This window comes from Rissa tridactyla, chromosome 11 (assembly GCF_028500815.1).
Source record: "Rissa tridactyla isolate bRisTri1 chromosome 11, bRisTri1.patW.cur.20221130, whole genome shotgun sequence".
Taxonomy (NCBI): Eukaryota; Metazoa; Chordata; class Aves; order Charadriiformes; family Laridae; genus Rissa; species Rissa tridactyla.
The window spans coordinates 598,085-623,791 of record NC_071476.1 but is presented as its reverse complement, the minus strand read 5'-3'; the positions used below and the strand labels follow the sequence as shown (position 1 = coordinate 623,791).

Sequence of the window (25,707 nt, the reverse complement as noted above, 5' to 3'; positions counted from 1 at the left end):
CCAGTTTGTAAATAAGTGAGCCCAATTCAACTATTGTATGTCACTGATGAGAACATAGTTATTGCTTTTCTCAGTATTCTCATGTTTATCACACTTGTTATATGGGAATTATGACTGTGCTCTGGGAGGCAGTGACCGCTGGTTTCTGTCTCTTTGCGGTAGCTTGCACGCAGCTGGGAGCGTAACATTAAAGTAAGAATAATGTAACAGGAGTACGTACCTTTTTTGAGGAAACAGTGCACAACACAGGGGTGTTGCAAACACAAGGCTAGAGGAGACAAAAATGGGTTTACAGTATTTAGGGTGCTAAAAGAAAATTCAAAGCCCTCAGGCATGGTCTTCTAGGCAGAAAGCTTTTTTTTTGTATACAGTGAGGTGAAGTTCCACGATGTGCTGTGTAACCTTTGTTTCTCACTGCATTATACCTTATGAAAGCATTTACCTACTATGTAGTACTAAACGCCTCAATACCATGTTTACAAGTGTGTATAAAATTATCATTTGATGTCGTCTCAGTGTTTTGCATTGGTGTGCGTGACAACAAAAAGTGTCAGACAACGGCAAATGAAGCTCCATTAACCAAGTGTTTCAAGAATTCATCAGCCTGCAGGATCCGATTCCAATTATTATCTATGGAGGTAGCAGTCAAAGCGCCTCTTCTAATCAAGCTGCTACGTGCCTTTTTTTGCCACTCCCTTTCTTTCTCCCTCCTTCCCTCTATTGGCAGCTTCTTTGTTACTAACAGCTTTTTTTTTTTTAATATGGTAGTTATCAGTTACAGATATGGAAGTGAAGTCACTGCTGTAGCTTCATTAACTCTCTCAACTTTAAACAAAGTGCAAATACTGCTACTTCCTCCAAAACCCTACAACTATCTCTTAAAATATCAGACACAACACAAAGAATTCACTTACCAGAATCCGACTAATCCAACTTGAATTGGAGCACTCATCCAAGGAAGTCTCTGTTAAGAATAAACCGCACAGGGTGAGTATGGTATCTTCTCCCCCCTCTTCCCACCTTCCTGGAATTCTTGTATTGTAAGAGACAGACTGCACCTAACAGACTTTTGGACACGATGAAGGCAAAACAATCACCAGCATACCTTAAAGCTGAGCTCCAATTTGAGAGCCCAATCCCTTTGAAAAGTAATAAGAAAATTCCCAGCGATATCGGCGTAGACTTACACCGAGTTAAGTGTCCCTTAGAAACTACGACAGGTGGTTGACTGTTTTACTTACGACCTGATCCCGAGTCTGGGGGCCATTTGAGTCACGCAGGCCCCCAGCAGAAACACGGCCAGAGTTCGGAGCGGTGCTGCAGGAGCAAGGGGCTGCCACACCTAAAGGCACGGCAAATTTTGCCCAGACACCCCTAAGAAGAGCCAGGTCTGGTTACAGCTCCCGCCTCTTCGGTGCCATCAAATGGTTTTGACGCACGACTGGAGATTTACTTTGTGAGCAACAGCAACACCAACCATACATAAGGGAGGTGTCAAGGGAAACGCGAGCCTGCCTCTCTCAGCCCTTTCTCCTGCCTTGTGATTAGTTTCGATGGGTAGGAGCCTGCCCCTGCGGCACTGCCCAGTACACTCCAGTTCTGCAAGAGTTCACCTTTCGTTGAAGGAAAAAAGGCTGGAAGAAGTGTGGATACAAAGCTGAGAAAGCAACATGTGATCTATAAATGCATTTTTAGCACACTCCTCATTACTGTAACTTTTGCAGAACTTGAACATACGCCAAGAAATATAATAGTTCAAATGACTTGGGAATCCGCTCCCCACCCATGTTAGAATTTTAGTTGAAATTAATTACTAACGAAATAAAATCAGACCTGTTTAAATGACACTGCTGCAACGGCCTTCTGTTGCTACAATAAACTCGGTGTCTCCATTGAGCAGGACATACGCAACTGCTGTGCTAACAAGAAGTTGATTTTAAATCAAAACAGCTAATGAGTTAAAAATCACATGTTACAGTGGATGATGTTTTCAACAAAGATGATGTTTTTCTGCAAGAAGCATTTGTCAAGACACGGAAGTTAGAGGGAAACTGGCGAACACAAGACCGTCAGTATTGGAGAGCAGAAATGATAAAAGGAAATTTAGAAAGCTCAATGGGACAAGGCTTGGTGCTAAGGGAAGGTCGCAGCAGCGTAAGAGCCGTGGAAAACAGGTTTGTGTAGATTAAACTTTCTCCAAAGCCTGAAGGAGAAGAAACGACGTAGAAGATTGCTTCTCTATCTCCTTTTTTTTTATTTTTCCTGGAGTCAATCTGTAATCCAGAAATGAATGTAGGAACAACTGTGCAATTCAGCAATCACCTGCAACAAGAGATAACAAATGGAAAAAGACAGCAATAGCAAGAAGGATAAAGTGAATGCAGCAGCGCCTTGCCGTTCTGGCATTCCACTGAACACACATTCGTCTGACTCTTCGCTGAGATAAGTTCACTCAAAAGGCTTAAATTTTATACACTGGGAGAGGTCATGAGGAGAGCTGGTGTGACTGACCGTGCAAGGCAGGCAGGACTGCGGCACTGGTGAATACGGCGTGTTATTTGGGAGCACAAGTGACTCCTGTCCCTAAGGAGAATTAAGGGAAAGGGACGCCACGCACTGCGGTGTGAGCGTGGGACCCGAGACACGTAATGGAAAAGCCCCAAATATGATTTTATAACTGAAAAGGCTGTTGGAGAGCATGACGAGAGCAACAGATGGTTTCATGCCTTTATCCGAGTTGGTCATTAATCTGAGACAGAGAGGTGTCTGCCAGTACAGACAATACAAGCAACATCAGTTTCATGTGGAGGAACGGTTTTTGCCAAGGTCCTTGATCTGAGTCACAGCCTTTATTTTTCAGGAATGTTCCCAGGCTGCACTAATCAAGAAAGACGGTGAGGTAAAACTCTTAATGCTGGGGGTCAAGAGGAGGAATTGGAGTCGGCCAGGAACAGTGTAAAACAATAAAGCAAAACCCAAACGCAGGCTGTACATCCCTACGAAGAGATAAAACGGAAAAGCACAAGACAGCAGAAGAATTTACTGTGTTAGAGATCTATCGTTTAACTCCGGAAGAAGGCCGTTCCCGATGAATTAGGATTTAAGTTCCAGATGTCTTTATGGCGTCTTTAGTGGTTAGTGCAAACAGAGAAAATGGAGAAATGATAATTAAGCAAACAAAAGCCATAAGGAGAATGAGCTTTTTTCTAACTGCTTCCTCTCATTGTTGGATCTCAAAATCTGTCAGCATTCCCAGGCTAGCTATGCCTGTTTTAAAAAAAATGAATAAATGAAACGACAGTTACATTAGGAATGCCCTGAGGACTCTAAGGCATAAGACATTCAATAATGATGGTTTAAAAAAAAATAAAAAAGGCTCTCTGTTCTGGTTTTGTAACAGTTTTGAATAGATATTTTAGTTGCAGACTAAGAGACCTCAAGGAGCTTGTTTTAAGGACATATGAGGAAATTTCTGGAATCAACTTGAATGTTCAATACAGTACGTAGAACAGGAGAGAAACAGCAGCTGAAGCTGTGAGAGTCATAAATTAAAATTTCAGCGCGATTCAAATTTTCAGAAGTTTCTATGGCAAAACCCAATTTATTTCCTTAGGAGAGGTTACCTGTAACTAAAATAAATCTATACGTGCTGCGCCTCAGAGCACGGTTGTTTACGGACCCTTCTGCTGCAGCAGACAGAACAGCCTGGTTCTGCACAGAGCGCCCGCAGGGATAACGAACACAGACGTTAGACAGCCCGGTCAAGAACTGCAGCACTGTGTAATCGCAGAAAAGGCCGCAAAAGCCACTACTGAAACCTATAGCAAAAGCACGCGTAAATATATATATATAAAAAATACTTTTTCAAGTCAAGAAATAATTAGATTCTTTTTGAAGCAGCAAGTACGTGCTCGTGTTCTAAAAACATTCTTCAGCCATTTTCTAGCAATAACTTTTGGGAATATTGTTAATTCATACTAACGTTGCCATCGAAATGTCCTCATGCCAAACGATGTCAGAATACGGGGGATGAGCAGCGCTCCATATCCGACACCTTCTTTCAAATCCCAGAGGCGGACAGCCTGCTATCGCTGAGGCCAGCATTCCAGGAGCATTTCTTTCTCTCTATCTTACTGCAGAACATCAGTCTATTTCCTTCATTATTTCACAACCATCGGACTATTTTCTGGCCCTGTGTGTTGCTTTAATGGGCTCTGGCAAGCGTATGAGAATTATTTTCCAGAGTGACGGTGTGCAAAGCAAAGGCTTAAGAAAAATCAGTTAGTAAAGCGTCGCGTGGATGGTGCTGGAGTACTGCAAATGGGATGGTGCTTCTCAGACCTCAAGAGAACATGCAGAAGCTGCTTGTTAAAAATGCAGCTCATTCCTCAATGGTTTTAATACTAATCTCTACCAGGTGTTACCACTGACTACCTGCAGAGCAGTGTTTCACCTCAACTCACAGTCTTTGAGGCTGAGGGGGAGGAACGGGTGAGCATAAACGGTCACGATGGTACCAAAGACCACTGAGTAGCCACTGACGAAATCGCTCATTTTTGCTGATCTGAAAAATTCACAACACCCTTACATTGATTATACCACACAAAACCAACAGATACTTGTCTGCAAACCCTGAGAATTGCTGCAACTTCTTCACAAAATGTCATGCATTTGCCACTTGAGTTGGCAGCGTTTGTGACATTTCTCCCATGTCGAACACATATAAAATCATATTTGCTCTAAATTTACATGTTTGTTTGTTTTCATTTTTTTTTAAAAAACCAAGAGTTAATGTTCCAAGTAATATACCATCAAGAATACAACAGCACGACAATCTGCTTAAGGCTACTCCGCAGACAGGGTCCAACGACACGAGCGACGAAGAATGAGCCAAGCCAGGACAGGGCTCCTCGTGCCGCAGACGTGCAATCTGGAGAGGCCGCAGCCTCGCGTCTTTCAGGAGACGTAAGCAGCGCACGCTGACTTGCGCTCTAGAACTCATACACCACATTTCCTGTTTTTACACTCTGAGCAATAGTGTTTTCTCTTAACAAGGCGAGGAAAAAAGCAAAGCGCTTCAGGGAAAAGAAGTTTTTAAAATCAGAAGACAATTGGGACCCCTTCCCAATGCATCATTTATATACTGACACGGAAGCACTTTCAAATAACGTATGTAACAGGGTAATCGAACTCGGCACAAGAAAACTGAAAGGCACAAATAATACGGAATAGAATTTAAATATTTTAGAAAACTTTAGCTTAGGCAAATAAAACCAGGCAACGTCCCAGGCTTGTCCTCCCAGTCCCCACCCAAACCGCTTTTCCAAGGGAGGGTCTGCAGGCTCAGACCACACTTTGTTTTCCAAACTTTCCCCACCAGGAAGGAGAGATTCTCTTAGGCTGCTGTTCCCAGCTTAGCTGGTGTCTGTCACAGGCAGAGACCTGGCCCGGAGCTACACGAGTAGATCGGTGATGTCAACTGGCCGAGATGAAACTCTCTTTACTGGCAAAGAAGTTATAGTTTCTTATCTGAAAAGTATTCCTCTTGTGTTAGACAGCCTTATCATTAATTTCACCGCTGCTCTTTACCCTCTCACGCATACACAGTACATGTTGATTCAATTTATATATTTACTAACACTACATCTTTGACTTCACGCTACTTTAGCGTGAACAGAACACAGCAAATCTGCCATCTCCGATGGAGCACGCCCGTCCCACGCTCTCCCCCACTGCTCACCCAGTAAATTTTGATGGATCGTTTGTAAAAGAGATTTTTACTACCATTGTTGTTTACAAAGTCAAATTGCTACTACAGCAGGTAAACAAAGCTTCCTTATTGAAATCTTGAGAAAAAAGCATTGTTAAAATTTTCAGTATCTTTCTAATAAAATGTATACTAAGTCTCAGTACAAGGAAGGCTGATTTACTAGGAGGAACTCTGCGTTTTAAGAACAATTCTAAAAATAACAAAACCCCCCACATTTTCTTAATGTTATTTCACAGCACGATAAAAAGAACCAAACCACCTCTGTCTAAGAAAGGCACATAGAAAGCGACGGCTGTAATGCAAGCTCTGCAGCGATGTCCTCCCAGAGTTTGGGAGGCAAAGATGAAGACTCCGAAAATATTTTAAATTCATGAAAATATTAACTTAGGATACAAAAATACGTATACATATATTATCTAAGACTAACCTTTAAAAAGGCTCTCTTTTCCAATGTATTCATTATGAAGGGAGGAATTGCTGCAAATGAGGGAAAAAAAAAGCATTAATTTTAGAGAAAAAGGCACTTTTAGTTTATGTTAAGATGAACTAATACCATAATACAATTTTCACAGCCATTTGTCATTAAATGAGCTTTCATTTCACATTGCCAATTCAAGATACTGGATTGGTGTTTCCAGAGGTAAATTCTCCCAATGAGTAAAATTTCTAGTTTCACACATAACTGAAGGTGAGCTCCGTAACTCGGCACCGGTCAGAGCACCAACTCTTCACTGCACTAATTCCACTCACGCAGAACTTGCTGCCATTCCTTTGCTGTCTGGGTCTTTTCTGCAAACGCATCCCAGGAGCTTGTCTGCTGCACTCCAGTGTAATCCACTGGGGAGGTGTTCAGAGTAAGAAATGTACATTTCCCTCTGGAACTTCTTGGAACTTCTTAACAGAAATGTAAATACTGCCTGGATAACTGTAAGATAATTTGGCCTCTGGGAAAAAACACTTATTATTTAAGCTCTCTCTCGCATTAGGAGCTGATGACCAGGAGCTGCACGCGACTGCAGTTATTCTTACCCATGCCAGGAGCAGCCATAAGAATCCTTGATATGACCACCTGGGTAATTGCCTGCTGAGCTGCTTTTGTGGATTCACCCAGTCTGTTTCCGTTCTCATCCGTGACTGGGATTCCAAACTTGAGTTCCCTGCCGAATAAGGGGTAAAAATAAAGCAGTGACTGACATGCGTTTATTTACCTTTTTTGTCTCCTTGTATTTGTCCCCTTAAAATTGTCAGTTATAAGAATTAAACTTTTTATTTTGTTTTCCAATTTAGCCTGTTTGTAACACTCTTTGGCACAAAAATTTCAAAAGGCAGAGAAAGATCTGGGGAAAAAAATGCTAAAAAGTAAACAACTGAATATTTGTAACAGCAATCTTCTGCTTGAGCCTGGTCACATGCGTTTCAAGGAGGAAGAAAGGAGATGCGTTATTTCTGTACTCCACAGAAGGGAGAGGCTCCTTCAAAAAGTAATCCAGAAAAGTGGAATTTTCTGGACTGCTCTGGAAGTAGTCTGTCCTCTCCAACAGACAACACAGGGGATACAGGAAGGTTAAGCTTCACCGAACTAAAACATAAGTCTTTGTGAAAAGTCCCCTCTCTCGTTCTAGTCTGAGCTTTCCAACCGCTAAGAACACACCTGAGAGCGTACACGTACGCACAACGCGAACCATCCCTCTGGGACTCGTCACTCAAGCGCGGGATTAGGTGTTGGACTCCCATACTGGGGAGAACTGCCAGGGCGGTGAGGAGCAGACAGAAGGGCAGCTATACCGAGGACTGCCCATCTTTTGTAAGAGATAAAATACTACCACGGATTGAACCCCATTGTGAATATAAACTTTAAATATTCCCTTTTTTGCCCCAAACCTTGTGTTTATAAGAGGATGCTTTTCATTTGTTTCACCCCACTTCCATCCTTAGTCTGAGTCAAATCAGAATACGCATGAAGGTTTGTTTCTGAGAAAGTGCACATTTTTGCAATCTCAGATGATTAAACAGAACTGCAGAGCCTGACTCCTATGACTGACTTCTCTATGTGGGATCTGAAGCACCGCTTTTGAAATTGCTGTATTTTTCCAAAGTGGAGTTTGTATTTAAAGAGTCCATGGGATCAAGTCTCGAAGGAACTTGGTTTCTGAGATCTAAGACTGAAGAACTCTATTGATATTTACCTGAAGAGAATGAGGATTTCTATTTTATACCTGTCACAATTAATCAATCAAAACAAGATCACGCATGAGGTTTTTGCAAGGTTCTAAACCAAGCTAAAGATATATAATGTGCTTTATTTAGTAACTTACTGATCTAAAACTCAATAACATCCTTTCTTCTGGAATGAGTGATCTTTGTTCTTTTTCCTACCTTTGTCTCATTAGTGGAATATTAATGCAGTTAGCAGCAGCAACAGCAGCAAAAGGAACAAACCGCCCTATAAGAGGTGAGACGTGCTGTAAAAAACAGAGAGGGAAAAAAAAGACAGAAAAAGAATTACATAATAATTTGCTTTCCCAAAGGTCATATTAAAATGCTTCATGCGCTAGTGACAGACCAGTCTTATTTCCTTTAGATTAAAATTCAGTGAAAACTCACCGCTGGGGCAGAGATAAAACAACAAACAAACATGAGGCAAGTCATAAACTGCTCTCCGAGAGAGCAGTGGCAGGAGATAGGTGAAACCCATCTCAATTTAGTAGCATCACTGTGGAGAAGTGTCAGCTTCTGAGCATGCCTGTCAGCCCAACGGCAACCCGGAACAGCCATAACGCCCCTGTCTCCACCGGCACGGGGACACCCAGCAGCACCCGCACCAGCCGCTTTGCATCTACGGGCACCGACTACGGAGGCGATTCATCTCGTCAGTGTCTTGTCTGATCTGAATCACTCTGCTGAGAACAGTCTCTCAAATAACTTGTCAATGCTGTTAACGCTCCCAGTCCATAAAGCATAAGCAGAGGGGTACCAAATACAGTGTTACTTTTTTTTTTTTGTAAAGGATCCTTTTTTCTTGATTGTGTTGTGCGCTCGTTTAAAGAATTTGAGTTTTCTGCATTTATGAGTGGCACCTCCTTATAGGTTCTTCAGCCAGTCTAGAGTAGGCGTCCACCTTTGCAGAAGTGATACCGCACCTTAAAAACGCACCTATACAGCGTATGGGATGACGAGTCGCCATTGTTGTAACTACGCATACACTCCAATTAACCTTCAAATGCTATTGGATACTTTGACATGTAAAAAGAAACTGCAAAAAAGGTACCTTATTGGATACAGTTTGTATTAAAAAACCACAAGGCTGTTTGATATACGTATAAGGAGGACAGACTGTCTGAAATACACATAAAACCATCTCCATGGGGCAAAAATAAGGTTGGGATCTAAAGAAGGGAGCTGCCGATTGCCATTACACTCCATACCGGGAGCTGTGCATAACACGACACAGATACACAGGAGGAGAAACGAGCCATTAGCATTTCACAGAACACCAAAGTTTAGTTAAGAATGGGAAAAAATAGTGGCAATACCTTTGTTAGTGCGTTAAGTCCTAAAGCTGTTGCAACAGCACCTGTGGTAGCAGAAACGTAGGCTGTTCCCAGCTGGCTAAAACAAAAATACAGGCGTTTGCACATGCACAACAACTACATTTATGTCACTTTTAAAAATAATTGTATTTTACATGTGTAGTTATGCCCCCCCGCAAAGTTAAGAGGTAGACCTTTCTGTGACGCTGCAATGAGATGCGGATGAAGATGCAAATGGGACACTAAATTAAACACTTTTCTTTCACTAGTAGTAAAAATCACATGCAAGCAACATTTTAAAATTGAATCGGGTTCTGCTGGTTCTGCACTGCTATCTGTTCAGCATTTTCTCATGTGTCTGAATGAACACCTTGAAGGATTTAGTTCTGTATTTAATTTCCTAATTGCTTAAACTAATAAAATCAGTTTGGATTTCTAAGGCCTTGTCTACAATAGCAATTAAATTCAACTGCACTGAAGCCCATTCATGCAGACCAGCTGTACTGCAAACACCCAAATCCAGCCCAAACTGCCCTAAATCATGCTTTGCATGCTTCCCAGCTAGGAGGAAAAACATTCTGGAATCCCCTGCTTTCTCCCAGACCTCTACAAGCCTGCCTCAAAACCAGGAAGTCAAGCACTGCCGTTCCAGTCCCCCATTCATGACCTCTAGCTTTCTGCACCTATTTAATCTCTCTCTCTGCCTTCAAGAGGGGACGGGTACCGTGCAGAGCAGTCCCCCGAAGGGTCCTCTCTTTGTGAATAAGCACAGTGTGGTGTGTGCTCTACTGCAGGGCACAGAGAAGGGGACTCAGGAAGACACCTGAAGGTCCACACAAAATATCCACTTAGAAATATCCTCGTATAACGCCAAGCTGATGAGGCGCTTTCAAATGGCTGACCGAGCAACGCAACCCAGACTCCTATCAAATCCTACGCTGTTCAGTTCCTCTCATCAAGGTGCTTTGGCTTATCTTTGATGGCAGAAATGGAGTTCTCACCTGCCTTGTTCTCAGACTTCTCATCTGCGCACATCAAATTAATGATAAGCAGAGATGAAAAAACTTATCCCTCTATCGCCTCAAACTTTAAACCCCAACCATGTTGCAGTACATCAGAGAGCAACTATACACATCAGAAGTACCTCGTCTGGTGTCTGACCTGACAGTAATTGGGGCATCACCGCTCCTGTTCGTGTAATTGACTATAGCATTGAAGGACTGGTTAATCCACTGCCAGAAAACCACCGCTGGTGTCGTTCTTGAAAAGCGAAATAATTATTATTATTATTAAAAATACAGCAATCAACAGCACAGAAAAATGATGGCAATGCAAGAAAAGACAGCGCAAGCAGTAATCATGCAGATTTATTCTCGTTTACCTGAATGAAACAATACAGTCAATGAGATACTGTCTTAATAATGAAAGTACAAGCTATATCTAAGAATAGAATTTAAAAGCACTGTAATCAAAAAGCAAGGTTCACTTAGGACAAAGGTTTGTTGTGATAACAAAAGCATTATAGCAAACCTCTCTCTAAAGACACACTGAGAAATAGGAAAAGCTCTAATTTCTAGAATACTTTTCCAGGGTTATTATTCCTTTACAGTCTGCTAGTTCTCTTTGGAAGCTCCGTAACTGACTAAGAAGTGGATTTTAGGAGACAGGGTTTATCTTCTCAGTCTTCAAAAAGCGAATATACTGCTATTGCTTTAATAAATATCTGTGACATTAAAACATTCAGCTGCATGTAGAACCAGATAAAAAGACACTTAACTCCAAAATAATTATTTTAATGAAAAGATATGTATGTTTAAGTTGTACAGGTACAACGCAGAAATTAATCTGGTTTAGCACAGCATGAACCAGATGAGCAGTCATCATCAAAAAACAAAAGAGAGCTCCAGGGAATCCTCACAAATGATGTCAGTGCCGGTATGCAGACGCCTTAGGACAGAAGGGTGCTAACTAGCGAGCACCAGCGTAAACTGCAGATAGAATTATTTTACAAATGGTTATGCTGGTAAGTCACAAAAGTGACAGTCAATTTGTTTCACAATGTACGGGGCTGTCTTGTGGAGGGATGAATGCTTTTGCTCTCAAACTAGCAGCATATCTAAACAACGGGACAAACTTATGAAAAAGAAATCCACTACGGGCCATTAAATAAAACATTACCTCTGGATCAGGAAGTTCCTGACCCACAAACAGCTGGAGGCTAGGAGAGTGTACCAGGGGCAAAGTGTTTCTTCGTGTAGTCCGACCACAAACTCTGCCCCCAGTGAGACACCACTGAAGATTCTGCTCCACCGGAATTTCACTCAGGGGAACCAGGCCACCGAAAATAACAGTGGCTACTCAAAACTATTTCCTGACCATTAACATAACTTGTCATAGGACTTTAAAGCTTATACTTAATTAAATTATTTAATAACACAGGCAGTAACGGTAACAGGAAGGTTCTCATTAGAGGGCTGCCATGGAAATTAAGAGTGCTCAAGAGGAAGCAGTAGTTGTACCAACTATTCTGTAACGGGCGGGAAAGCAAAGAGATGCCAGAGCAGAAGGTGTGTGTCTATCATGAGGCTTTGGTTCTGAAATATGAAAATATTTCTGAAAATATGAAATCTGAAGATACGTTATTTCTTTAAATTGCAAAAAACTTAAAGATTCAGGAGATCTGAAAGTGTATTCTTATTCCCTCTGGTTTCCAGTCCCTGAATACGATACCAAAGTAACAGTGATAAACTAGCTGGATTTTTCCCACCACTACTACAGGAATAACCTTCCTTTCTTTGTCTTTTCTTTTCCTCTTTCCTTGCTATTGCTATGTAGAGGATTTTGGTCTGTTACGAAGTTCAGGCACAGCTCACGTCGCCTTGCTGCACGCCCAGGAGCCCCAATACGTATAACGAGGAATTTGCTTCTTCCAGTGGCCAGCAATCACCAGCAGACAGTGACATGGACAGTACGATGGAGGCTACGCTGCATCATCCAAGGACTTCTACACAACCCTGTCTGCACTGCTGAGGGTTTGGTCCAAAGAAACCAGCGTCTTCCAGGCCAGTAAACCACCTCATTTTGAATCTAAGTGACTCTACCAATAATGCAAAGAAAAGGTTTACAGCTGCTGTAAGTATTACAGATAATAAGAGAACATGCATAGAAGAACAACCAGGTAAGAGGAAGGAGTAATTGTGAGAGGGCAGCTGTACTGATGGTTTTATTCATATTCTCAACTGTTTTTTAAACACACACATAAATATGCACCTTCAAAATGGTTGTGCCTTTCTGGAGTGTGAGTCAACTGGATTGTAAAATCTCAGCATCGAAAACGCTATTGTGATTTCCTCTGAACCTCCCACTAGTTCTTGCTAACAAAGCGCTGTGTCACAAAACCATTTCTAACGTGGAGTCTACTAACAGATGGTACTGGCTTCTGCTGTGGGCTCCGCTGTACAGGTGAGTCAAGAACTACTGAGGAAATGGCAAGGATCAAAAAGGCTCTGGAGACACTCGATGGCTGATGGCCTGAAGCATACTGAGTACTCCCTTGGCAGACAGAACGTCCTACTTGCCAGATCTCTAAGGTTAGAAATCCCCAGGTGTCTCCTCCTCTTTGTCCTCCACACAACTCTCCTACAAGAACGGGATTTTGGCACATTCAACTTTCCCAGTTTAAGGACAAGTGGGATGGTGAAGAAGAGGGGCTATCTCACAACTACTTCTAGCGGAAACCATTAATCAGTGTGAGGGAATGCAGAGAGAGAAGACAAAAGGAAGCAAAATTTTACACTTTAAAATATTTCTTATAACTCTTCTAAAACGCTCTTTTGACAATAACATTGATTTTCACTTATCTAACTTGTAAGCAAATGTTTTATGTGTTATATTGCCATCGCTTACCTATAAAAGGTCATCATACAACCTGTGATAGTCATGTTCATGGGTACCTGAGCTGACATTCGGCCAATCAAGACCATCTTTTCACCAGTGTCTGGGTGAAAGGCTGAATCATAGATGTATTTTGCTCTCCACAAGTCATCTTCTGTCAAGCCAGGTGCCACGATACCTTGTCTTGAGACAAGTTAAAAAAACAAAACAAGACAACAGCGAAAAGCAGAACTGTTACAAAATGCTGCAACCTCCAGTGACAAATGTGGCATCAGAGGATTTGGGGATGTTCATACTAAGTTAATCTAGCCTCACCGAAGGCTTGTAGATCTTCAGCTTTTAAATGGACTGGTGAAATAAAAAGAATCAAAACCCCCAGCCGTAGTTATGTTGGCTGAGTCAATACATACAGCATCAAATTTCTATTTACTTAAACCCGTACTAGATTTTAAACGTGCAGCTAAAATCTCTGGGGTCAGTAGCATGAAACTTTGAAAATTTACTTGACAAGTATTTAAGAAAGTGCTTGCTTCAAACAATATAACACATAAGAGGAAGCTTTAAACCCTGTTGTCATATTAACTATTTTCAGAATTAGACACTTCTGTATTTCAGAATACTTAACAGCGGTTCTCAGATGACATAATCTCCCCATTCATTAACAAATTTGTTTAAAAAAAAAAGTGTTTCAATCTCTAAAATAAAGAGTGGTGCAATGAATACAGCGTCTTAAATATTTTCTTTTAAATATATAACCATGTACTTATCATTGACATGGACTTTTTTGGGCTGGCAGTAGAAGTGATCAAGGCCATACCTGTAATCATGCACAATTTTTCTTGCGTTTTCCAGCTGGGCATCAGATAACAAAATATTCCGGGGGTCTGTTACAGTAAAGAAGTGACTGGCTCGTCCAACAAAAGTGCTTTGGTCCCATCGGGGCTCCTTGATATTAATATTTAAGGGTATATCTGCTGACATCTTCAAAAACTCTGTGAAAAAAACCATGAAAATTTGCAATTTAGAATTCCTCTGATTTCATAATGTCTCTATAGGGTGCAAGATGACAAGTGGTTATGCTTACAGTAAAAAGAAAAAAAATCAGGGAAAAAACACTGAACAACTTGCAGAACTGAGCTTCAGAGGGGCCAGTATCCATCCAGAATGCAGATGATGTCAGCCCTCATTACGGGTTTTAACGAGGTAGGTATTGATACGAGTGAAAAAGCAAGAGCTCAGTTAAAAGTCTACAGAAACGCTTCTGTGCCTGCTTCCCCAAGACATTTATACATTACATCTTTGTAAGAGCATGACTATCTGATTATGAGGTAGGGGTTCATCACATACACGTACAAGTCTCTGAGGATGCGGCAGATGCAAAGGAAGTATAGAAATTTATTAATAAGGAGCTGTACTAAATAACAGTACACTAATCAGAAGTGTGCTTTATTTCAGTGATGAATTACTGTTTGCTGAAAATATTGCCTTAAAGGGAAGGAGAAAATAAATATTTCAAGAGATGCCTTAGGGGCGGCTGTAAAGTACAGTGAAAGAAGAAATATTTTATAAGATACAGTCAACTGCTCCGGCATAGCAAAACAAAACAAAAATTAGGAACACAAACCCAACAATTTCTTTTAATAAATGTTGTTTCTATACATCCATGTTTTAGCAAAAAAAAGCTTATATAATGCAACAATTTGCCACATTATGAACGCTTGACCGCATCGCCTACTGATACTCAAAGACGGTTAAAGAACTACAATGAAGGGCACTGACCTAAGACAGTTGTGCATTTATGGGGCCTAAAGCCCAGAAAATTAAAAATTACTTCATGATGACTGGGATTACGTCAACATCCAATGAAAGAAGGACAGTCCCTGCATAGCGCAAGCTATATGACCTTCAACTTTCTTACGAGAAATTTCTGAAACATATTCAATAGCCAATTAAAAAAAAAAAAAGCCATCCTCCAAATAACGCCTGTAATTCAAATGGCTGCAGTAAATTTAGTCTATAAAAATACTGATCACACAGTATTTCATCTGTTTTAATAAGAAAAACATCATCATTATGAGGACAACCGATACATACGGTGTACGCTGCCACTGAAGAGCATTTTCATCTTAACTCAAGAACACCATGAAGTTGTCTGAGACACTTTAGTCAACTTGATGAAACTTGCGTGTTGTAGAACAGAAAAAAAAATAATCACAAAAAGACTAATCACGTAAAGTGTCTCCATCATAAAAAAATGTGAGCTTCATGGGAAAAAAAAAGAGACCATTCATGAAATCTGAAGAAGTTATTGTCCATCTCTCAAATGTAATTATCACCCTTCTCCACCTCAAGTGGAAAAACTTGGAAGTCTTTGGAAAAGTAAACTTCTACAGAAATAAAGGCTTAAGTCTCCCTGTCTATCATAACCAGCCCTAAATCAGCAGCTTTAAGCAACTGGAAGAAGGAGGAAATAAATAAATATTTAGAAGATACTACAGAACAACATTTCTAGGAAAAAAAAAAGAAAAAGAAAATAAACAGAATAGTCTGTTCTTGAAACTGAGATAATCAGCTCAGTTGTACGAGTAAGAGATTATAAACCTTTGTAACGTCCCTCGTCAGAACCATAAAATCAACTCTGTAAGCAGAATGAGGACTGCATAAAAATTATTCTGCCTCGAACCGCTTATCAGCCAGAACTGCTGTTAGAGTGGGAATTACTCAGGGAAGAGACCAACTTCCCTGCCTTTACCCAGACTTAGTATTTTTATTCTTATGTCATAGCGCAAGCACGACTCCTATTTAGGACTTCTGTGGTTATTACTATCGTGATTTAATTACAATGGAAGCCTAGTGGCCACATATTATTTTATGGTGTACCATGCATACACGACAGGAAATATCCGATTTTCTGATATATCATCTGCCAGGAAGAGCTGCTGATGACATTCAGACTGCTCCAGTTCTTCCCAATGCTACACCTGCTCATCACGTCAATAGAAACCGTGTACGCACAAGCACGATGGCATCGTGCACCAGACACGATTGTAAAGCTGTAAAGATAAGGTAGCAAGAACGCAGAATAACTGCATTATAAATGACGATAAGCAATGTTTAAAGAGGATTTGGCAAGTACATTCTACTCAGCACGTTGTAACGGGGAAAGCAAAGTAACCTACTGCTAGTACATTAAACTCTGAGAACCCAGGACAGATTAAATTAATAATAACAAAGGGTTGTCCTTCACAATCACAGCAGGATTAACAGCTGAATGATGAAAATGTCATAGCTCAGCTAGTATTGCTAAATAAGTTTGTTAAAAATCCAGTAGAAAATCCTAATTTGGTGCCACTCAATAAAAACGTCCTTCCTTTCATAGATTGACTGGTAATTATGCAAATTTCTTTAAGTTAAATAATCAGTTTCTATTGAAAACCCAAGGAGTTTGTTTTTATCAAATGAAAAAAAAACCCCAAAACCAAAGCATTTAGGATGTTTACGTCTTATTTTTATGTTTAGCATGTATTATTTGCAATAGAATAGTGGAAGACCAAAAGCATTAAATAAGAAAGACCTCTGTTTTCCACCAGATGCAAGCTCTTCCTTCAACAAATCATCTCCAATTCTATAGGACAGATCTTATTATTGAACTTTACACAAGCCAAGTCAATTTGGTTAAAGTCACACAAAAACTGTAACTACACAGACATTCTGTGTCCTGCTCTCTAAGTCTTCCTGACATCAGGAGAAACTCAGAGTTGTACTGGCAAAGCCGAGCTGTTTGTCCTTGCGGTGTAGACATCGGTTGTGTAAAACCAAGCTGTGTTTCTACAGATATTGCTGAATTCTGGATAATCACGACCTGACAGCACAGGCTGCAGGTACGACACCAGTAGGATCGCTTTTGCTTTCTCCTGATAAACTGTATTAAGAGCTTAAATGCTCAATTAATCCTTTCAAGACAAGTTTAAATTCCCAGTTTCTACTGCAAGTCATCATGTGCAAGGTCGTTTCAAAGACTCCCAAATCATTATAAATTCTCACAGCTTTTATTGCAATAATTAACGCCCCCCAGCTATTTGACGAAAGCATAAATCATTCTGAATGCTTGGATAAAGGAAAATATACTGAAATATCCCCCTAAAATGATACTGTTAAAAACGCATGACCATCTGAAAAGACAAGGCTAGGGTTTTCTGTAACTCTCTCCATCCAGTACAGTGCTCTCTCTGTATTAAGCGTGAAACCAGAAAAAGTAATGAAATAAAGCCAGTTTCCACTAACCTTACTGAGACCTAAGCACACAGAGCTGGATCTACCCCTTTCTGTCCTGCCTTAAAAAGCCCCGTTCACCCGGCACTGGCCCCAACCCGCAGCTCTGAACCCCTGGGTCCAATGAAGGCACCCGTAGCCAGCGCCTTCTTGCCCACTGGGTATATATTTCATGAAATATGAGCTATTTACTGCAGTAAGTTATTGCATAATTTTAATTTAATACATTAAAATGGTATTGTGAGGCGCAACAGAGGAATATGCCCATTTTATTTGGTGAATGTTATGAACAATTAAAAGCTATTCACTCCGTGGTGTTTTACCTGTCAAGGAGGTCATCCACTACTGCATAGAAATAGCTGCCAAATATGTGTTTCAATGATTAAAATGAACATTGATAAATGTATTTAATATTATGAAACCAGATCTACTGAATACACTTTCTTGTGCTTTCACTACGTCATTTTTTCCCTAGTAGCCTCCAGGTTTTCTTTGGTACAAGAGAGCTCAAGAAAAATGTATTGTTCCAAAGGCCTGTTAATGTATTAAAATTTGCAGTAATCAACTCAAATAAGCATAAAGCAAGTATACAAGGAGCATCAGCATTGCTGCTGCAACTTACAGTAAATATAGTCACGATTCAATTACTCTCAGATCTTAAAGTTTCACCATCAAGTTAGGGAAGGTCCTAAAGCTTCCTGGGACACTAGAAGGTGAAAAAATGTGGTACAGTAGGGGAAATTAGTATTTTCCTTGTCCCTCCATTCCCATTTCCTTCACTGTTAAGTTCGTTATTGTATGACACCTTTTATTAACATCTTTACTATATGCTGAGACAGGATTTCCCTACAGTGAAACAATAAATCTTACAAACTTCAAGAAAATTAGGTGCCGTAGCAATATATCGTTTACTAAGCTAACCTTGACGCATGAAGGTATTTGTATCATAATTCTACATAACTGACATTAGACCAGTAAAATCTAACACTACTTCTTTTTGCAATTTATTCCAAAGACATTTAGAGGTGTTACCAGCTTTTCAGCACTGTTAAGAAGCATCTTTCTCCTCACACACAAGTAAAAGAAACAGACCATTAAAGAGAATCACAGAATCACAGGGTGGGAAGGGACCTCTGGAGATCATCCCGTCCAACCCCTTGCCAGAGCAGGGTCACCCAGAGCAGGTGGCACAGGAACGTGTCCAAGCGGGTTTGGAATGTCTTCAGGGATGGAGACTCCCCCACCTCTCTGGGCAGCCTGTGCCAGGGCTCTGCCACCCTCACAGCAAAGAAGTTCTTCCTCATGTTGAGATGGAACTTCGTATGGTCAAGTAACATAACTTGGCTCAAGACCGCAGGTAAAGCCAGAAATGACAGCAGAGCCCAGACCTCCTGACTGTGAACCTGTGCTCCAAGCACTGCTGATACGGCATGGCACAAGTTATTATTTCACAAAAGTGATGATGAGAGATGAAAAGGTGCTGGGTAAGAAGCAGAGAATTCATCCCTCGCTTCCAGTTGAATATTCTTGTCCTTTTATTCCACATTCCTGTTTGCTGTTAAGTACTTCCACAGTCACCAAACAGTTTAAAACACCCCAATGTGAAGATGCCTGTGGATTAGTAGAATTATCTTCACGTGACACATTTCTCAGCAGGCATGCCGCAGAATGAACACAGACTATGGAAATTAAAAGAGAGTCAGGACAGATTTGGAGAACTGAGTTCTCATGCAGAGCGTCAGAATAGGAGATGCTCCTTAGGTTTCCTTGCTCTTTCTTAGTACTATACCATTAAAGACACCCTCCTGTGAACATGATATATTGTGAAAAAACAAACCATTTTCCGTTCTAAAATGGTAACTGCCGTTTTTGCAAAGCAGTACCCTATGAAAGTAGGGTGAACTCATTTATTCAAAAATTGTTTTCCACTAATAAATAAATCTGTACATTAGGGCTGGTAAGTCATTCTATGAATGCTTCCCTGTTGGTATGTTATTTGTAGGAAAGTCCAAGTTTCCATATTTTTATAATTAAATTAACAGTTTCATTAAGAAAGATTAAACCCTGCTTAGGATAGCTTATGTTAATCTGTTTAAAGCTGTCTAATGAATGCTTAATAAAGCAGTCCGTAAACAGAAGCTCTTGTCTTTCTTTTCACTCTGATTAGCATATATACTACTGGGTTGTCTGTGAATTGTTTTTATATACTTATGATACCTCTTGTCCACAAAAACAAGTCCTGCAGTAATAAGAAATCAAAGCAATAAGGATCTGCCTTCACTGGAGATGGTTCATAGTTCAATTTAGTACTGCTTCACTTCATTTCATTTAGCCTACCCTGGCGAAGGCGGATCTACAGAAAATAGACAACTTACCATTTCCACGTCCCATCTTTACCCCCTCCCGACCTGGTCTGCTCTGTGTCCGCTCTGACGCTCCTTGAACCATGTGCGCTGATACAACTTATGACCCTAGCTGAAAACTAATGCAGCAGAGAGAAGAGAGGCCAGCGCAGTCTCCCGGATCAGTACGTTGAAGTGGCACAGGAGAAGGTTCGAGCACTAAAGGTCTGCACCCCCGTGCTCCTTCAACAGACTAACCGGCCATCACCTTGGGTTACCATTTTGCTCAAGTTCAGGATCCGCAGATGCGGGAGGAGCCAGGCGTAATGCAAATCTTGAAGCCTAACCTTAAATCTGCAGGGAAGACAATGAATGAGAAACTTTAGGCATAGATAGTTTTAAACGTTTTGTCTTGCCACAGTTAAGAGATTGAAAGTCTACAATGCAGACCAAGAAATGGGTGCAAGAGAGACCTAACTTGCCGTAAACTGGAAAAACTCCCAGTCCTTGTGTGTTTACATACCAAAAAAAAAGGTATGATGGTCTAAAGAGCTAACGTGATCTAAGTAGCAGGGGTAGGAGCGTAGCCAGGGTGGCCGTAACACACGCTAGCAGAGTAAAAGCACCCCACAGACAACACACAACCACCCTGGTTGCCAGCACAAGGTAAAACTCCCGTTTTGCTGCCTTTCTCACTGCTGTTACCCACGCTAGCCAGACTAAGCTAGCAGCAGCGTGTCAGCACATGCTTTGGTCTCTCTTTCTCCTTGTAAATCTACCAAAAAAGGGTTAGTGCTGCAGCAGCAAAAAAGCAACCTAGCAGGAAAATGGAAAACATACGTTAATGGAGGACCCTTGGTCCCTTGATGAGCTACAACAAAAGATCATGCGTCAAATCACTGTGTCTGTTCACAAAGATAGCAAGAGAAAACTGGCTTTAATATTACTAATCTTAATAAAGTTAAAGGATAGTATATAGCCTCCAATCCTGCACAGGATGGGGGAGAGATGGGGCGGGATAGATGTGCACTGTGCAGAAGATTAGAGCTCATGCAAAAAGGGATTAAAACTTTAGGTGATAGCTACTTAGGTACACGAAAATATTTTCTTCTAAATGATGCACTTGACATACTTGACTTGCACTTTAACAATACATGTAGGAGCAATGCTATTCTAAGTAAGTTTAAAATAAAAATCATAAAGACCCTGGGCAGGGACAGACCACCAGTGCCCACAGAGAAGGAATAAATGTCATGCATACAAGGGAGCATAAAAAGTTCAGACACTGGAATAATGCAATTTGGAGACACATAAAACTTGCAGCGAAGTAGAAAAGGTCGCTGAGTTTGCCGGTCTCGGGACTCTGAGTCATAGGACTGTTACAATGGTGCCTGTGAATTTCTGTCTTGAAAACTTACAAGTTTTCCAGCGAAATATTTTTAGAATAAAAGCCCCACGTCTTGCATTAAAGAGACTGTATGATGCTGCTCAGGACTTACCAGCCCGTCAGTAAATGCTGAAAAGGGAAATAAATCACAGAATCACAGAATCTTCATGGTTGGAAAGCACCCTTAAGATCAACGAGTCCAGCCAAACAACCTACAATCTCTGCCCTGAAGTGCCACATCTAGACGTTTCTTAAACACCTCTAGGGCTGGTGACTCAGCCCCCTCCCTGGGCAGGCTGGTCCAGTGTCTGGCCACTCTTTCAGTAAAGTAATTCTTCCTAATATCTACTCTAAACCTCCCCTGCCGCAGCTTCAGCCCATTTCCTCTGGTCCTGTCATTATTCACCTGGGAGAAGAGGCCAACACCCACCTCTCTCCACCCTCCTTTCAGGGAGTTGTGGAGGACAATGAGGTCTCCCCTCAGCCTCCTCTTCTCCAAGCTAAACATGCCCGGCTCCCTCAGCCTCTCCTCATATGCCCTGGTCTCCAGACCCCTCACCAGCCTGGTCGCTCTCCTCTGGACACGCTCCAGCACCTCAATGTCCCTCTTGTACAGCGGGGCCCAGACCTGGACACAGCACTCGAGGTGAGGCCTCACCAGCGCCCAGTACAGAGGCACCATCACTTCCCTGCTCCTGCTGGCCACGCTATTCCTGATACAAGCCAGAATGCTGCTGGCCGCCTTGGCCACCTGGGCACACTGCTGGCTCATGTTAAACTGGCCGTCCACCAGCACCCCCAGGTCTTTTTCTGCTGGGCAGCTTTCCAGCCACTCTTCCCCAAACCTGTAGCGTTGCTTGGGGTTGGTGTGACCGAAATGCAGGACCCGGCACTTGGCCTTATTAAACCTCACACAGTTGGCCTTGGCCCATGGATCCAGCCTGTCCAGGTCCCTCTGTAGAGCCCTCCTACCCTCCAGCAGATCAACACTCCCACCTAGTTTGGTGTCATCTGCAAACTGACTGAGGGTGCACTCAATCCTCTCATCCAGATCATCGATAAAGATACTAAACAAAACCGGTCCCAAAACTGAGCCCTGAGGGACACCACTGGTGACCGGCCGCCAAGAGGATTTCACCCCATTAATCCCAACTCTCTGGGCACGGCCATCCAGCCACTTTTTAACCCAGCGAAGAGTACACTTGTCTATGCCAGGATTCGTCAGCTTCTCCAGGAGAATGCTGTGGGGGACGGTGTCAAAGGCCTTACCAAAGTCCAGACAGACAACGTCCACGGCCTTCCCTGCATCCAGAAGGCGGGTGACATGGTCATAGAAAGAGATCAGGTTGGTTAGGCAGGACCTCCCCTTCCTAAACCCATGCTGGTTGGCCCTGATCCCTTGGCTGCCCTGCACTTGCCGTGAGAGCTCACTCAAGATGATCCTCTCCATGATCTTTCCTGGTACCGAGGTCAGGCTGACAGGCCCGTAGTTCCCCGATCCTCCTTCTGACCCTTCTTGTAGATGGGTGTCACATTAGCCACCCTCCAGTCATCTGGTACCTCCCCTCTTGACCAGGATTGTTGATAAATGATGGAGAGAGCCTTGGTGAGCTCTCCCGCCAGCTCCCTGAGTACTCTTGGGTGAATCCCATCCGGCCCCATAGACTTGTGTGCGTCTAGGTGCAAAAGCAGATCATTGACTACTTCCTCCTGGATTATGGGTGGGTTGTTCTGCTCTCCATCCTCATCTTCCAGCTCAGGAGGCTGAGCACCCTGGGGATAGCTGGTCTGACTATTGAAGACGGAGGCAAAGAAGGCATTAAGGATCTCAGCCTTCTCCTCGTCATTGGTTGCAACTTTCCCCCACGCATCCAGTAAGGGATGGAGATTCTCCCTGGCTTTCTTTTTGTTGATGTATTTATAAAAGCTTTTTTTGTTGTCCTTAATGTTAGTGGCCAAGTTGAGCTCCAGCTGGGCTTTTGCCTTCCTAATTTTCTCTCTGTATAATCCCATAAAGCAAAACCATAAACCCATAAAATGCCTATGTACTTCGAAGGGATCCTCTGAAAAAACAAAATGTCCAACTATAAAGTAAAAATGGTGACTGTGCACAAAAATGGTTTCATCAATATATCATCCAACAGCCATGCAGTCATCATCATAAACTGTATGGCTATTTTTTTATTTTTTATTTGAACAGTGAGATTGTAAAACTGCAAGAAATAGGTACAACACCCTCAATTTAAGCTGCTGCAAAGTATTTTACCTAGCCGTCACCTTAATTTTCACATACCATTTTAGAGGGGTGCTGCTGTTTGCGTAATCCATTCAACTACTCAATAACAAAAGCACTGTAATAAAATTATTTAAGATTTAATTATTATTTTAACTACAACACTTTGTCAAGGGTGTAACTCCACTACCTTCAGTGGTATAACTCTCCATACACATTAAGCGTGCCCAAGATTTAAGTTCTCATTATCCATATATCCATAATAGAATTGCGTAAAGAAAAAAGAAAGGACATTTGGGTTAAATTGAAATAAATCCACCTGAACCCTGAGATAAGTAGAAAGTTTCCAAAGGCACTGGAAAGTAAATGCACAAATCCTCTAGAACAAAGATAAAAATGTTTGCTTTGTTACGGTCAACTAATGAAGACAACTAACTTCAACAACTACGTAACACTTAACCATCTATATACAAGCATCCAAATTTATTGTTCCCACACCTATGGCTATTCAGTAAGAACAAACAGAGGGGAGACAACCTGTGAATTGGGACAAAATTTTGAACCAACAGCACTTTAAATTTTAAGGTGGAAAGGTAAGCAGCAAAATTACCCAATCTGATCTTGAAACAACTCTCTTCCTCAGACAACTCTCTTAACAGAGGATTTGGGAAACAACGTTAATTTTACAAACACGTAAGTTACTGTAATAATCCATACGGAAATATCACTTTGAGGTCATGTTCACACGGGAGGATCAGCAGTACTGGAAAGGTAAAAGACAACACCATGATGCAGTCAGTTAACATCTGTCATGAAAAATATGTAGTAAGGAAGGAAATAATACATATTTTTGGTGTTTCAAGCAACAAATCAGTTAGAAAAGTATTTAATACAGACACTTGTACGTGCAAACCCTGAAGCTGGTAATAGTCCACGCTAGTCAATTAAACCAGTAACAAAGAACGGGCTACGCTCTCTAGCACATTCATATTATTAAACCCTTTCAGTTTCCAAACTAGGGCGGCTGTATCCAAACTGCCCATGGAGAACGGCTGCTAAACCCTCCCTTGTGCTGCCGGATTGTCTGGGTCAGCATCTGCTGTCCTGGCCAAAACCACTCCGCACTGCGCTCCAGCAAGTTAACAATACGGGGGACTGCATTCCCGCGACCAGGAATACTTTTTGGCACTGTTTACATCCCCAGCACTGACACAGAGGTTTGATTATCCCTGTGTTTCACACCGCGGCTCTTCCTATGTACCAAGGTGTATTTTCAGAATCACAACTGCGACCGTGTGTTCATAAAGGTTTTCATAAACATGACTGTCAAGCTAAAGAAGTGGCCATGGCTTGCCGTGTACTTGGCACCAAAAGCTGAGCTGACGACATGGTTCCGTAGACCGGAGGCAATTAGATGTGGCGATACAGATGGCAGATCAGAGAGGACACCGCGGTGTCAGACTGCACCTCCCGAGTGCTTTAAAGCAAATTTCACTGCCAGCCTCTCCTCTACCGCTCTCTCTCCAAACCTCCCTGCTGCTGCCTCCTCATCTCTCTGCCCAGCGCTCTCCCAGCCCTAGTAATCAGAAAATAAAAACACTAAAAAGCACAGTGGAACTCACTGACAGTGAAAACTAAGGCCTTTGTTTACCTGAAGAGAAACTCTCAACTCCGTATTTTTAATAACCTTCTCCAAAAATCTTTATTTTAAATCGGTAATTCTTTGACTATCTTTTTCATCTTGTACTTTCAATCAGAAAGTGACACTGAAGCAAGTCAGAAGCCCCAGTACCAAGCCACCCAAATTTCTTGCCCTCTCTGGTCAGATGGAATCATCTGCCAGTTCATGGTCTAATGTTTAATATTAACATTAACTGGAGGGAAAACGAATAAGTGAGAGTGGCCTCTCTTAAAAACCAATTACATAAAAACCAGCACAAAGTCTGATCAACAGCTTTAGTACACAGGCTACGCTTAGATTTGCCAAAGAACCAGCAATAGTAGAAGACTTTAAACCCCGTTTAAAGGTTAACAACAGCAGTTTCAGCAATTCTACAAAATGCAGATTCAGGAGTTCAACTCTCCGCTGTTCCTTTTCAAAGTTCACATTTTAAACGTCACATTGAAGGTCATATAACCACTTTTCAAACCAAAGCAATAGCCAAAAGACTATCAATGACTATTTAGTTTATTTCAGGCAGTAACATACTGCTCAATTTTGAACAACCCAGACATTTGATCATTTATTTGAAACCCTGTTGCATGACTGAATAATCCAG

At 41.7% G+C, this 25,707-nt stretch overlaps 1 protein-coding gene across 11 annotated transcripts in view; it reads right to left on the bottom strand.

Annotated features, from left to right (window-relative positions):
• SFXN1 (sideroflexin 1) overlaps positions 1–25,707 on the bottom strand; it is a 50,157-nt gene that overhangs the window by 1,242 nt on the left and 23,208 nt on the right. For 6 of the 11 annotated variants that reach the window (XM_054217267.1, XM_054217265.1, XM_054217261.1 and 3 more), the window contains 9 exons: positions 14,012–14,186; positions 13,207–13,377; positions 10,462–10,560; positions 9,304–9,379; positions 8,147–8,232; positions 6,800–6,927; positions 6,198–6,247; positions 915–964; positions 221–268 (listed from right to left, as the gene is read on the bottom strand). In XM_054217267.1, coding sequence (XP_054073242.1) covers positions 221–268; positions 915–964; positions 6,198–6,247; positions 6,800–6,927; positions 8,147–8,232; positions 9,304–9,379; positions 10,462–10,560; positions 13,207–13,377; positions 14,012–14,175 — 872 coding nt within the window. In that variant the 5' untranslated portion in view covers positions 14,176–14,186. The other 5 variants (XM_054217264.1, XM_054217262.1, XM_054217268.1 and 2 more) reach the window with 5 other exon arrangements.